This window comes from Ahaetulla prasina, chromosome 5 (genome assembly GCF_028640845.1).
Source record: "Ahaetulla prasina isolate Xishuangbanna chromosome 5, ASM2864084v1, whole genome shotgun sequence".
Taxonomy (NCBI): Eukaryota; Metazoa; Chordata; class Lepidosauria; order Squamata; family Colubridae; genus Ahaetulla; species Ahaetulla prasina.
In genome coordinates this window covers 99,285,490-99,301,390 of record NC_080543.1, presented here as the reverse complement: position 1 = coordinate 99,301,390, position 15,901 = coordinate 99,285,490, and the positions used below count along the sequence as shown (strand labels likewise).

Below are 15,901 nucleotides of genomic sequence, written 5' to 3'. Positions count from 1 at the left end.
TCCCAGCAGGATTTTACGTTTTGAAGAAAAGAGATCAGTCCCTGGGGCAGACAGGATCGACCCAGGCGGCTTTATTTGCTGGTGACACAACGGTGGCTGGGCTGAAAATGATTTATGATCGCCCCGCAGGTAGTCCAAACCTGATAGGAAAGTATTTAAAAAGTTTTAAATGACACCCAAACTGAGATTTTCATCCACACCTGCACTCTATAAAGCGGTTTTCCAACTTCAACCAAGATCAGAGTAGTTCAAACGTTTCCTTGCTCTTTCCTCGGTCGTATTGGGTCGGAGGACCAGGAGCACCTTTCCTGAATAGCCCCCTAAAAGGCACAAGTTTTCGTGAGCTGCTGCTTCTTCCTTTTAATACAGTACAATGGGCTAATCGGAAAAGACGATTCTTTGCCACCACTCTAAACTCCTCTATAACGTCCATCACATTTAGTTACAAAGCTTGTACGCGGGCAGGCAAGCACGCTAAATTTGAAAATCCATTGCAAAAAGTGAATTTTGACTTCCTGTTTACAACTTTGAGCTTCTCGTTGTAAAGATTCCTTTTTAGGGGAAGAATTTAATTCTTTTTGACGGTCTGCAAATATCGGCTCGCAAGCAGCCTTTCCCCAGCCCCACGCTGCAGCGTGGGAATAACCCCCGCATCTTGCTATTTGCCAGCAACTAAATATTGGAATTCTACGTTATTTTGTTCAAGTCGCTCGCCTGATCACGGCAGCAGATCTCGCGAAGCGGATCGGGAGAAGACCTCCGTAGCCCTTGGAGAAGGAAGCCCTAAGCTAGGAGATCCCAGGAGCAGGTAACTCAATTTTTCTGGCAAAACCTATCGTCCCTGTTGCCAAAATAGTTATATAAAGGCGATCAAAAAGCCAAAGTAGACTTGATGGAGCCGTCTTTTCACCCCTGCATGTTACACACGAAGGGGAAATGTTGAGAGATGCACATTTTGTGGCATTCTCATTGTTAAGTTCGGGAAGTAACGAGGCTGGAGACCAGGGTAGTGACAACAGCTCTTTAATATAGGGTGAACCCAGCAACAGGCTGGGGGAAAAACCTCTCCTTTTATACAGTTCTGCTGGAGGCTTCGTCCAATCAGCAACGTGCTGATTTCCCGCTCAAATATTTAAAGGCACAACTGTTAATACATAACACTCCTCCCCTCCCAGAAAACACTTGGTCTTATTTACATATTTATTTACATGTTATTTTTCGACGTAGTCACGCAAATAACCTGGGCGTCTCCTAGTTCTTTCTGACCTGCGCGGTTCAGTTCTGGGTGGTGTTTTGAGCTGGTCGGAGGGGCTGTTTTCTCCTCCCAGCTCTTTCTCTGGGCCATCGGGCTCTGGATTATTGGCCGACTCTTTTTCTTGGCCATCCGGCCTTGGATTAATTTTGGAATTTTCCCTGCTGCTTCCCTCGGGGACCTGATGGCGTCGCTGGAACTCTGGGACCTCAGCTAAGTCTTGCGCCTCCCCCGGGTCATTGTCAGCTGTGGATTCAAAGTGGTATTGGTCATTACCTGTCTCTGTTGGTTTGGTTTGGTCAGTTATTCGTTTCCTTAACTGATCTATGTGGCGCCGCCACACTCGGTTGTCTGGTAGCTCTACCACGTACGATTTTGGCCCTGTTACTTTTGTTACTTGTCCGGCGACCCAACTCGGGCCGTCCCCATAGTTTCGGGCCCACACCCGGTCGCCTATGCTCATTTCCCTTGTTTTTTCTAGCTCCCCCTTGTAACCCTCGGGTGTGTAATGGGGGTTCAAACGGTCAAGTGGGCACCGGAGTTTCCGTCCCATTAGCAATTCGGCTGGGCTTTTTCCAGTGGCTGTGCTTGGGGTTCTGTGCTGGACGGCTAGGAAAAGTCTATTTTGTTTGCCAGCCACCTGGCTTGAGCCTGGACAATGCCTCCTTAGCGCCCCGGACGGAACGCCCTGCAAGGCCATTCGACGCAGGGTGGAAAGGTGCAGAGAGGGCATGTCGGATGCCTTCCTCTGCCAGGTACTCTTCAAACTGGGCTGCCGTGAATTGGGGCCCATTGTCGGACACCAGAGTGTCCGGCAACCCGTGAGTTGCGAATAGGTGGCGCAGGGTTGCGATTACTGCTTCGGCTGTGGTGGACTTCATAAGTATGATCTCTAACCATTTGGAAAATGCGTCCACCACCACTAGGAACGTTTGGCGTGAAAGGGCCAGCAAAGTCAATGTGGATTCTTGACCAAGGCCCTTGGGGCTTTTCCCATTCTCTGACTGGGGCTGTTGGGGTAGCGGTCTGGACTCTTGGCAAGCTTGGCATTTCCCTACCCTCTCAGCAATCTCTGCGTCCATGAGTGGCCACCATACATAGCTTCTAGCTAACCCCTTCATCCTTACGATGCCTGGGTGACCCTCGTGGAGGAGGTCCAATACCTTGCCCCTTAACTTAACAGGAATTATTACACGATCACCCCATAACAGGCACCCCTTGAGCCGAGAGCTCATCACGTTTCTTAACAAATTCTTTGAACCGTTAAGCCGGCGCTGGCCACCCTCTCTGTACCCAACCGAGTACAGTCCTTAACACAATGTCCCGGTATGATGCCCGAGCCACCTCCTTTGATGTGACTGGGCCAGAGTCCAACGAGTCAATAAGGAGGATGGGTGTCCCGGAGTGGGGTCTTGATCGCCCCTGGCAGTGGGCATCGGCTCAATGCGTCTGCATGCCCCACTTCTTTTCCCGGTCGATGCTGCAGCTTGTATGAGTAAGCGGCTAAAAATATAGTCCATCGAGTCAAACGTGGCGAAAGGGCCACAGGCGTTGGCCGGTCGCCAGCCAGGGATCAAGTAACGGTCTGTGGTCAGTCACGATTTCAAAATTCCGCCCAAAGACATACTCATGGAATTTTTTGACCCCTGATACAATGGCTAATGCTTCTTTGTCTAATTGGCTGTAGTTCCTCTCTGGGGAGGACATCGTTCTAGAGTAGAACGCTATAGGGGCTTCTGTGCCGTTTGAAGTCTATGGCTGAGTACAGCCCCACCCCATAAGGGGCGCATAAACCAGCACTAGGGGTAGTGAGTCGTGATATTGGATGAGCAGGCTATCACTTGAGAGCAGGTTCTTTACTGCTTCAAAAGCCCTATTTTCTGACTTTCCCCAAGACCAAACAGTATTTTTCCTAAGAGCCTATGCAGCGGTTCCATAGCAGTTGCTTTGTTCTTTAAAAGACCGCGTAAAATTAACCAATCCCAGGAATGCCTGCAGCTCTGCTTTGTTTTTGGGCGCTGGAGCCTTCCTAATTGCCTTAACTTTGCTCTCAGTAGGGTGAATTCCTTTCTTGTCTATCCGGTAGCCCAAGAAATCGACCGATTCGACCCCTATCTGACATTTATTTGTCTTGACTTTTAATCCGGCTGTCCGGAAAATGCTCAAGACCTTTCTTAACCGCTCCCCCAATTCCTCCATGTTTTCCCCTGAAATTAGGACATCATCAGTAGGAACTACCCTGGGAGCCCTTGCAGTAGTCGTTCCATCAGGTTTTGGAACAGCCCTGGTGCCACACTAACCCCAAATTGCAATCGGGTGCACTTGAATGCCCCCTGTGCGTCACAATCGTTTGGGCTTCGCTGTGCGGGCGTCTACTGGCAGTTGTTGGTAGGCTTGGGCCAAGTCTAACTTTGCAAAGACTTGCCCTTGCCCCAAAGAGTGCAATAAGTGTTGCACCACGGAACCGGTGCGCTTTTCTGTAAGGCTTTGTTAAGCGTCGCCTTGTAGTCAGCGCAAATTCTAATTGACCCGTCCGATTTGATGGGGTGACGATTGGCGTCTCCCACTTTGCGTGATCGACTGGCACCAAAATCCCTGATTTATGAGCTTGTCCAGCTCCTTATCGATTTTGGTTTTAGGGCAAAGGACTCTCCTCGCCTTAAGCCTAATGGGGGCTACCTGGGGTCTAAGTTGAAGGAAATAGGGGTCCCCTTGTACTTGCCCAGGCAGTCCTTGAAGACATCTTCGAACTCGTTAAAGAGAAAGTCTTTCAAATTGCAGTCACTTCTGTAGATGCCAGTCACTCCCATGCCCAGGGCACGAAACCAGTCTAGTCCCAACAGACTGGGCAGAGTTCCTTCGACGATCGTGATGGGCAGGGTCTTCTTGTGAGGGCCGTACTCGACTCGGACGGAGGTGGTCCCTCGAACAGGGATGCGATTCCCCTGGTAGTCGTGGACTCGTAGTCGTTGTGCTTGCAGGTGGCGCTTGACGGACGGCAGCGACTTCGCCAAAGTGTCCCAGGACATGATGGTGATCGCTGATCCGTGTCTACTTCAAGCCGGCACCGCACTCCCTCTATTTTGGCTTGGTGAAGATCTTCTTCTCCACTTTGGTCGGGCTGACCTGTGACCACGGTTGTTTGGTTGGAATCCGCGCCTTTGTTGTTTGGGCCAATTGCGGGTCGCCTTGCCGATTCCGCGCTCTGATTGGCCGATTTGAATTTTCGGCGGGAAGGTTGGGCCGCTCGTCAAACTTGAGCTAGGTGTCCTTCTTCCCGCACCTCCGACATATCGCATCTTTAAATTTGCAGCGTTGGCGCTGGTGTTGACCCCGCAGCTTCCGCATTCATCTCGGTCCCCTTTGTCGCGTTTCTCGGTCGGCAGACCCTTCCTCGTCTTCACCTTCGGATTCGGTCTGAACCTCCTCCTGGTGCACGGGGTTGCCTTCGCCGCCTTTTGTGGAACCGGTTTCTGCAGCGTCTCTGCCGCTTGGGATGACATTTCATGTGCTCTGGCTTCGTCCAGAGCGTTGGCCAGTGTGAGGTTGCTCTTTGCTAGCAACCGTCGCCGTAAACGGATGTCTTTGACCCCTCGGATGAGTTGCTCGAGGAGCACCTCGTCTAGGTCACGGTATCCGCAGTCCTTGGACGCTCTTCTTAGGGCGGCCATGTAGTCACCTATGGACTCGCCCTCCATCTGCCTTCGCTCTCCGAATTCAAACCGCCGCACGTACTTGGACGGCGTTGGTGCGAAGTGATTTCTCAGTAAAGTCTGTAAAGTTGGCCACGACACCGACTGCAACGGCGTTGGCTCTGCCAGGGCTTCCGCGATATCAATGACCTCCGGACCGCAGTGGCTTAAGAAATAAGCCCTCTTTCGGTTGTCTGGAACTCCGTGCAGTTCGTTGGCTTCTAGGAAACTTTCGAAACGGGTCATATACGTTCCCCATTTCTCCTTAGCCGGGTCGAACGGTGCGGGTGGAGTGTAACTGGCCATCTCGCCTTTTCTGCCCTGGATTTGCTGGGTTCGGGTCTATCGTGCTTCAGCTCGGTTCTGGTTCTCCTCAGCCTCGAAATCCCACCTTCGTCGCCAATGTTAAGTTCGGGAAGTAACGAGGCTGGAGACCAGGGTAGTGACAACAGCTCTTTAATATAGGGTGAACCCAGCAACAGGCTGGGGGAAAAACCTCTCCTTTTATACAGTTCTGCTGGAGGCTTCGTCCAATCAGCAACGTGCTGATTTCCCGCTCAAATATTTAAAGGCACAACTGTTAATACATAACACTCATTCTTTCTATATCTTTGAGAATTGGAAGATGCGCATCTAAATGACGAAAGAGAATTAGGAAGCACTTTAAAAGAAGCACTACCCCCCCCCCCTTCAAAACATCCGGGTTAGGAAAGGTCGTGTGTGCAAATTTAGAAAGATCGGTTGGTTTTGACCCAAAGCATTTTTAATTGAAAGTTATGAACTATATTTACTCCCGTATTTTGAAATACTTATATATTTCAGCTTGAATATATGCAGGAGTGGCTATGGAGAACAAGGAGAGTCATCTATAGAAAATTATTAAAAATAATATTTTTGGCTAACATGGATTTTACAGGCTATGGTAATAGAAAGTTTGCGTGTATGTGTTCAGCTAGCTATGGGTATTTCTTGTAACAATCATTCTATAACTATTAGCAATGCATTTTACAGTTTCAGATGCCAGTTGTCAGGAAAAAATTCTAAAACTAATGAACTAAAAGAATTGTATAATGTCTCTGTAGACAACTGCTACAAGCTATGCTGGTGTAAAAGTGACAAAGTGCACTGTGATGTGACGGCATATCCGAGCCTTTCAAGGCAATCTCAAATAATTGTGTATGAATTCTAAAATGAGCTCCATTGTGTATATTAAATAAATTTTAGCCAACTTAATTCTAAATGTGTTAAACTACAACTCCTGAAATTTTATTGGGCTATGCTAGTTAGAAATTATGGATATGTGATTATGCTAGCTAGAAATTATGGGTGTTTATGCGTACTTGGAAAACAATATGAAAAAGTTGACTGAATATGAGTATATATAAATATAACTTTGAATATGAGACTTTGACTGAAGGCCACATTTTTTCATTACTGCTTACAAAATATCTGCAAATTCTACAATCCCAAAAATGTGAGAAATATTAATTTATCTCCTACCTTTATTATTTTTATAAATAACTCAAGCTGGTGAACAAAAAAAAAAAGAAGCAAGAGTAAAATATCAGAACCCTCTTAACAAACTATTATTATAATTCAACTTGCAGGAAGTTTATTACAGCTTATTTATCTCCAATCATCCTAGCAGTTAAACTGATTTATTCTGGATTGAATATTCAGGATTGTTTTCAAATGCCATCTCTTTTCTATTGTCCAGTTAAATATATTAGATTCATTCTCCAAAGTTGATCTATATTCCCCAAAAAGGCCAATTGAAGTTGTTTTTAAGTTGAGAATGATAAATCCATTCTCCAATCCCCTTCATTTGACCAGTTTTCTGCTGTTTAAGAGAGCGCAAGCCTGAAGACATGCATTATGCAAGCATGTATAATCCCCTCAGGTAGTTCTAAATTTATAAAACCTGTACCTCTTAATCTCCTTCACCGAGTCTACTGTTTCCAAATCCAATTCCTTTTGTGAATCTAATTTAACTCCAATTACTTGCATTTGGATGGGTTTTTTGCAAGCATTATTTTGTCAAATTGTTTAAAAAAGTTTTCAAATTGGATTTGCATATAACCAAAAAGTCCTGTTGCTCTGGTGTAACTTGGCAAATAAAGCTTCTCAGAGACAAGGAGGATATTTATCAAAAAAGAGAGGCAAGGACATTATTTCAATCTAGATTAAAAAAGATTTTTGAAAAAATAATCTTCAGATCCAAAGGTCCAAAATAGTTGTAAATCAAATACGAACACTTATTACTTCAAGGCATGTCTTGTTTTTCTTACGACACGGGATATTTTAAAAAGTGAAAAAAAAAATCTAAGGAAAAGAACAAGAAACAGATAAAATCCAGTAGGGGTTAAAATAAATCAGCGTTCAGTCAGCTGGTCAACTTTTAGAGATAAGAAACTAAACAAAACAGAAACTTTATAAAGTGTAGTTGAAACCCAGGTGTGCTTAAGAGAACTGTCTGCCAAAAGGAAAAAGATGATGACCTGGTTTTCTGCCACTCCCACTTGGAACATTAATCTTCAAGATTCCTCATCCCAGGTGGGTCCACTGTTATCCAAAGATATCCTGGGTCACTGCTAAGTGCTCCTATTCAAATCCAGGGAGCAAGGCTGTCAAAGAACCAGCTTTGGTAGCAAAATCAGCAGATCATCAGCAGGAGAGAAAAATCTCCCTACTGCTCGCCAGGCATCTTGGAGAGGAACTCATTGATTGATTGATCCTGAAAAGGTAAACAGAATCTGTTTTGGTTTATTAACTGTTTCGGAGACCATCAAAAAAGTCTATGGCTCTCTATAAAAATCAGCACTTTAAAAAAAAACCCAAAAAGACAATGGTAAACTACTACTGCAGTTATCAGGAAATCTCCATGGATGTATCTCTGAAGTCACCAGAAATCCAATTCAATTTAAAGGTGCTTTGACCTGTATCCTACAAATCACACTTTTTTAAAATGTGGGTTCATGACATTGGAAGCCCCTTTCTCTAAGGATAAGATCATGCAGTTCATCTGAACCTGGCTTTCTCCTAGACCACCTTCTGACCTCATTAATCCAATTCGTTATCAATATTTCATCTCAGTTGCAGACATTCTGCAATATCAATAGGGCATGGAAATAAATAGTAAAACCCAATCTTACACATTGTGGCATTCTTATGGGTTTACCTTTCTTAAGCTATTTTTTGTACATTCAGACAGAAACCTCAGCAAAAAGAAAATTGTTTGGCTGCATGCATCTCCTATATTTTGTCTATATTCTGCATGGAAAAATTCATGAACAAGGCAGTCTATTCAGTGTGGAATACTCTCTGTCTTCACAATTTTTCTCTTTAAATATAACAAAACTTTAAATGGATCATTCATTGTACAGTGGAAAATATGTGAAAAAATAACAGAATTTTGTTATTTTTTTATTTTTTAAGAACATCTCTGATTAACAAATAATTTCTAGATTGCCTTCAAAATATAGAAAGTTTTAGAAGTTTTGTTGTTATTGTTGCTGAAAGCACAAATATTTCAGGGTTTTTTTTTTCTTATCAGGTAAGAGACATGAAACTATGCTTGAAATGATGCAATATTGAAAAATGTTGTTTTAATTAAGAGTTTACTCCCAAATTTAGAAAACTGGCTCTAAAATCAGTTGCTTATCAGTCTAATTCATGCTGGCCTTCAGAATGTTCATAGTGCAATGTCAGAAACTTGAATATCTGATATGCAATAGATACCATAAAGAAATCATTAACCTACAGACTTGATGTACTGGTTGTTAATATTTGGCTATGCTTTCCAATCTTGCTTATCCTATTCAAATGGAATTCCTGGAGTTCATTCAATCTAAACAGTACCACCGAGGACAAGCTGAGCTGACAGACAGCTCAGCTACTAGGGTACATGGGAACCATATTTGGGAAAATAAGTCTTCTACTATGTGAGTTCTAAGTTTCAGTCTGGTCCCCAAAAGACCACATAGCTCTCATCTCCAAGGTAAGACAGGAAAAATACATCTAGCCATCATTTTTCATGAGTGGTTTGCCCAAGAGTGTGACTTGCCCCTAGTCACACAGCTGATTTTGTGCCTAAAGGAGGACTAGAACTCGTGGTTTCCCAGTTTCCAGCCTGCTTTCTGGTTTTTATATGGAAGTTGAAGCTGTATGTATATCGGGAGAAACATAATCATCAGTTGTATATAGTAGTAGTAATTAAGTGCTTAGGGCTAGGACATTGAGCTTGTCAATCGAAAGGTCGGCAGCTTGGCGGTTCGAATCTGGTGCTGCCATGTAATGGGGTGAGATCCCGTTACTTGTCCCAGCTTCTGCCAACCTAGCAGTTTCGAAAGCACGTAAAAATGCAAGTAGAAAAAATAGGGACCACTTTTGGTGGGAAGGTAACAGCGTTCCATGCGCCTCTGGCGTTGAGTCATGCCGGCCACATGACCATGGAGACGTCTTCGGACAGTGCTGGCTCTTCGGCTTTGAAACAGAGATGAGCACCGTCCCCTAGAGTCGGCAACGACTAGCACGTATGTGCGAGGGGAACCTTTACCTTTACCTTATACAGATAGTCTTTCTAAACTAGGGCAGTTTAAGGAAAGGAGAGGAAGAAGATGGCAGGTAAGATAAATGAATGGGGTCAAAATTACAGAAATGTCTTTGAAAGAGCTAAAATTTACCACTAGAGTCAGATTAAGATGGCAAACATTTAACTAGGCCTTTATCAGGTGTGGTATTCTGCTATATTTATCCTACTCATGCTCAATATTGTCATATAAGAGCGGCACTTTTAACAATTTACAAATACTTGGTTTTTTAAATTAAAAAGGTTCATTTTTATAAAGAGCTTTACATATTATTGCCATTTTTACTTTAAAAACAAAGATTATTTAAAGTTATCAGTATATTTAATTATTTAGGCATTTGATCTTTAAGATTTTTTTTCAATTTTGTTCTTAATTTTTATGTCTGCTCAATGGGAAGTAACATTTATCCTTTATGTTTCTTCTTATATCACCTTTTATTTTTGGCCTCGACTCAATAGCTGGGCATAACCAAACATTCCTTAAATTCACATTTTGCTTTTCCACACTAAATTAGAACAGAGAACATTTTTTTCTTATAATGGCTGAGGCATACATTGAAAGCTTTGGACTAGATGGGATTCTATTCCAGTTCATCAAGGATTTTCTCCTGGACACTCGTGATATCATCTGGACTGACTTCAGGAGGTCTGGGACTTACGGTTTAAAAAATAGTAGCAAAATGTTGCACATAAAAATAGGCAAAAAGCTTCAATTGCATGTCACCACTGCTCTTTTCACTTTTTTTATTGCACCCTGTGGACAGGGCCTCTGACTGGCCTCAAGACATTATTTCTTATTTTCTGGTAGCATTTGGGCCAATATACAGTACATAAAGGGGAAAGATTAGCAGAGCCATGCCTGTGCTAAAGGCACAGAACCTGAGATAATTTAGTTTTCCTTCACAGAAGACCCTCACCTGGGCATGCACATTGTGATGGAAGGTGCCTAACTGCTTATTTTTATATACCAATTTTGCTGCTGCTGTTGCTGGAGCGGTGTACCTACAGCAAGCTCTAGATCTGTGTCATATTGATATATGATATTGATATATTGTCATATTGATCAATATCAATGATCAATTGTGTTGATCAATTGCGTTGTAAATGTTGTAAATGTTGTACTTTGATGAACGTATCTTTTCTTTTATGTACACTGAGAGCATATGCACCAAGACAAATTCCTTGTGTGTCCAATCACACTTGGCCAATAAAAATTCTATTCTATTCTATTCTATAAGGGGTCCTGGACCTTTAAGTGCAGGAGCAGAGGTGGTCCAAAAACTAACTGTGGGAACAGTCCTCCAGATCTTTTCTTCGATTTCCAGGGCAGTTTTTTTTCCTTTTCCTTGTTTGTTTGTTTATTTATTTATTTATTTATTTGCATGTTGATCACTTTTGCTAAAACAATTCTATGCGTCGTTTTAAATCCAACATTAGAGAAGCATTAGGTCAACGTTTATGGGGTGGTTCCCTTGCCAAGCTGCACCCAAGAAACCGGCGATTAGGAACCAGCTTCAGCTCTCGACGCACAGGAGCCAAAGATGCGCTCCCACGGAAAAGAATTCTACCCCGCTTTCCGGTGGAAATCCAATCCCAAACACCGTCTCCAAGAGCCATCCGGTTGCTAAGCCGAGGGTTGCGCTCTGACGAAACTTCGCGCCGGTCAAACCCGCCCAGCGGGCCACCCCCAACCCGCCCCGCACCAGCCAGCGGGAAGAATCCGCCTGTCAGCCTGCCTTGTGACCGGAAGGGCCGGGGAGCCGCCCCCGGAGGAAGAGCCAGCTGCAGGAGCGCACGGCGCTGGCAGGGGAGCCGCGGATTTCCCGGGGATAAGGCGGGGAGCGGTGGCTCCGGCGGACGGCTTGGGAAAAGGGAGGTGGAGGGGCTGTGGCAGGTTGCATCTGCACTTCCACTCCGACGCCCCGACCTGCTGTTTGCCTTCCAGCGCTCTCGGCTCCGGCCTTTTCCCATGGTCCTCGCCGGTGTAGCAGCCCCCTGCCCCGGGGCTTAACCCAGCCTGGAGAGGGGCGTGTGTGGCGCAGAAACCCGGCCTGGCCGGCTTAGGGTAGGTGCCGCTGGAAACGAGAGGATGCGAAACGCCACGTCCCACCCATCTCCCGTGGGCGAGGAAGCCGGAAAGGACGGGATCCTGCCAGGGCTGGCTTGAGCCTGGAGGAATCAAGGAGGGTGAGATTTGGAGAAGAGCTGAGGCTTCGCTCATGGTAAGGATGGAGCACTCAGTGGAGACCCAGGGGAATCGAGATAGGTAGATCTCCTTCGGGTGGAAGATGAGAGTTGGCAGGTTTTCTCTTGCGCCAAATCCCTCGATGGATACAATAAAACTGAAGTGACAACCGGTGCGAGAGTTACTGCTCCGTTTTTGAAGGAGAAAGAATTATACCCACCAAAGACTGGCTGATGTTCTTGAAAATGACAATAATTTGGGATGATTTATTTATTTGTATGATGATATATCCTGCTTTTCCTGCAGAAGCTCAAGAGGATATTTCCCACCTCTAATCCCTCCCCCCAGGGATCCTATGAGTTGGGTAGGTCTGGGAGAAGATGTCCGATCTAAAGTCATCCATGAGTTTTGGCTTAATGTGGGCTGGACCCCATTTCTAGTCCAGCATCTTAACCCCTGCATTTAAGCTGTTTACAAAAGTATCCAGAATCTTGCATCACATCTGATGTTTTTCAGATGTGTTTGATTATAGCAGCTGAAGTTAAAAGTATGCAAGGCCAGCGACATCAGTCGAGGGGAAAAAATTGCCTGAAAAACAGGCATTATTGAACATTTACTGAAGCAGTGCCATTTTAAAGGCATGGTAGAATCCCTATGGAAGATGCTGTACTTTCATTATGATCATCAGGATTTCTGACTATATATCATATTTCCTAATTAAACTATATTAGGATGCTTGCTTTAAAGGTTTATTTAGGGCTCCATATGGTTTCACTGTTACTTCTATTTTGTGCATTACAGCAAATCAGTTACTTATAGACTTATTAATATTTAAGCGCATGCAGATTATAAATGCACTTTACATTTTTAGTTATTCTTACAACAGCCCCACAAAATAGACTAGTATTCGTCCTATGTACATGAGGCTGAGACTGAAAGACAGTTTCATCTTTAGATATAATGAAATTATGTACTTTTTAATCGTAATTTTAATTGTAATTTCCCATAATTTGGTTACTTATATATTTGTGTTAGTAAATAAAGATTGATTATTGAAGAAGAAAAAAATTAAAAAGGTGCAATCATTCAAAATTATAATGTTAATCAACTTAACATTATTTGATTACAATATTTGATTATTATTTAGAATCTGTTGGATTTTTTAGATCTAAATATAGTGCAAACTTATATTCATACAAATTTTGTTTAAATAATTAGAATGTTAAGGTAAAGGTAAAGGTAAAGGTTCCCCTCGCACATATGTGCTAATCATTGCCGACTCTAGGGGGAGGTACTCATCTTCCTTTCAAAGCTGAAGACGTCTCCGTGGTCATGTAGCCGGCATGACTCAATGCCAAAGGCGCACGGAACACTGTTACCTTCCCACCAAAAGTGGTCCCTATTTTTTCTACTTGCATTTTTTACGTGCTTTTGAAACTGCTAGGTTGGCAGAAGCTGGGACAAGTAACGGGAGCTCACCCTGTTACATGGCAGCACTAGGGTTTCGAACCGCTGAGCTGCAGACCTTTCGATCAACAAGCTCAATGTCCTAACCCCTTTCATCCAAATACGAGAAAAGGTATTTCATCCAAATACGAGGAAAGGTGGGTCAGAGTGTCTTGCATTCTGTACCTGCAAAATGTAATGTAAATTAGATGATACCATGTTTTGTAAAATCTGTTGTAAAAGCAAAATGGCTTAACCTACAAGCTGTCATGACTGTTCAGCTAGTAGTCTTTTTGTTACAGTGTCTACAACTGCAGACACCAATGTGAAGAGGGACTAAAGCCTGTCCAGTATGATGAGAGTTACTTTTAAATAAGCATACTTAGATTGCACTGTTTATAAATAATACAATATTATCAAGAATATATTCTATCTAAAAACTGGCAACTTAAATTCTACAGAATTTATCAACCATGAAAATAGAGCATATCTGAATAGGACTGAGCTGGGGAAGGATACCTGTCTTGCACAGTGGCCTATAGCATGCTTCCAAAAATTTGGAATGAATGTGGCAGCATTTCTCTTAGGTAACTGTGTGGCACAGATGTGTTGAGACCAGTGCTAGAAGATATTTGCTTACCGTGCTGAGCCATCAGTAGGGCTACTTGTGATTGGACATGAGTTCTGGTAATTCTCATGATGATAACTTCTTGAGGACTTCTTGAGAAGATGGAAGTACGCGCCAAAGTCTTGGGTGCTAAGTAGTCATGAAACTAATATCTGTCTTATTATTTTAGGGATCTGTGTTCTAGAGCAGTGTTTATTTACGTATATATTTATTTACATTTACAGGTACTATGGCTGTCCAAGCTGCAAATGCAAGAGTTCAATTATATTAAAATAGTTATCTTCAGAAATTTATTCCTCAGCAGTTTGGCGAACTGGTATTGTGAAAATTGACAATTTCATACCATTAAAGTTTTAAAGAGAGAGGAAGCCTGGCATTTTAAATGATGAAAAGACAATGTAGCTTTCAATCCAGAAGTCCAGAAATCCAGTTTCTTTCTTTTTATTTATTAATTTAGTAGGCAATCTTCTGGAAAGCACAATGAGTGTCAAAGCCTTCAAGCTTGTTCCCGCAGTTGAGTGGGAGTTGCTGATGGGTGATAGATCTCAAATCCATATCGAATGTGTGGAGTGCTGTGGACGAAACCTCTACATTGGAACAAATGAGGGTTCTATTTGCCATTTTCTCTTGGAGGAGAAAAATTCCCCTTCTGAAAAAATACCTTTTTCTATTTCCAAGCAGCTGCATAAGTATGTCAGTTGCCGGAAGGCTGTGGGAGAGTTGAAAGCAGCTTCTGCACTTAACAGACTTCTGGTGCTCTGTGACAATACCATTACTTTAATGAACATGATCAACTTGGAACCCATCTCCACTGGGGCCAGAATCAAAGGAGCCCTGATGTTCACATTGAATGAGAACCCTGTGAATGGGGATCCATTCTGTGTGGAAGTGTGTATTGTGAAACGGAGGACCATCCAAATATATTTGGTCTACGAGGACAAAGTACAGATTTTGAAAGAATGTTGCACGCGAGAACAACCTTGTGCTGTAGCGGTGGATGGCTATTACTTATGCCTTGCTCTCACTAATCAATATATTATACTAAACTACAATACTGGAGCTTCCCAGGAGCTCTTTCCGTACACTGGTGAACAGAAGCGACCAATTGTGAAAAGAATAGGCAGGGAAGAATTCCTGTTGGCTGCACCTGGTGGATTAGGTAAGCTGCTTCAGCTCATTATTTGGGAACTTTTGCTTTATCTTTTCTTAACCTTTCCTCCTTCTGCATAATAATTTTGCAAAACTTCTGCAAAAAAAATTGCAAAGTCAAAATTCACAAAATGCTGGTAAATGTTAGACGGGGTTGCTGTCTAACGTTAAAAATATCCAGAGTTAGTTGTTCATTTAGGAAAGTACCTCTCCTTATGGAATTAGTAACCTGTGCAGGATTTTATTTGTGTCCATTCCACATTTCTGTGACAAGTACACCTCTCTGACTTCTAACAATAAGAGCAATCCAAAAAAGAAATGGCTTAAAGTATTAAATAAACTGTAATTTTATTTTATGAATCTAAAATCCTTAACATTCTGCAAAAGAATCAAGCAATTGCAATAGTAAAATGGAGTAAAAATATAAAAGAGCAAATAGATAAGCTATGTTAAATATCTAAAAGCTGTCACTAAATGTTTTTAATGTTCTTTTTCATAGAATAGCCGTTCTACTATGGGTATTTAAAAATAGAATTTTGGCTTCAAAATTCTGATTTGCTTGAATTTTCTGAAAGGTAATCAGTTCCATTTTTATGAAACTGCTCTTCATAAATGGAATAAGAATTCTTGGGATGAATTTCTTATTTAAGTTTGCAAAAACTTGTGTATTGTTAAAATATGAAATATGCGATTTAACTTTTTTATTAACCAGCTTATAAGGTTATAAGGAGGAGAATCTGCAATTGTCCTCTTCTTTCTATTGATAAATGGCACTGTCTGGATTTTATCACTAGCTATTGCCTGTTTTTTATATGATGCAGGAAGTTCTGTGTTAACTGTGATTGCTAAATAATTCCCCTGAAAAGTAAGTACTAGTGAACTCCATGGCACTTATTTCTGAACAAAAGCTGCCATTTAAGTGACAAAATAATGCTGACAGTAAGAACTGTTATTAAAAATC

General features: G+C 42.7%; 1 protein-coding gene across 2 annotated transcripts in view; it reads left to right on the top strand.

Annotated features, from left to right (window-relative positions):
* The first annotated feature begins 668 nt into the window (after positions 1-668).
* Positions 669-15,901, top strand: part of TGFBRAP1 (transforming growth factor beta receptor associated protein 1) — a 33,964-nt gene continuing 18,731 nt past the window's right edge. Inside the window, exons 1-2 of one of the 2 annotated variants that reach the window (XM_058184544.1) lie at positions 669-808; positions 14,016-14,950. In XM_058184544.1, the coding sequence (XP_058040527.1) occupies positions 14,272-14,950 (679 nt within the window). In that variant the 5' untranslated portion in view covers positions 669-808; positions 14,016-14,271. Of the gene's footprint in view, positions 809-11,253; positions 11,755-14,015; positions 14,951-15,901 lie in introns of those variants that run through there. The other variant, XM_058184543.1, reaches the window with a different exon arrangement.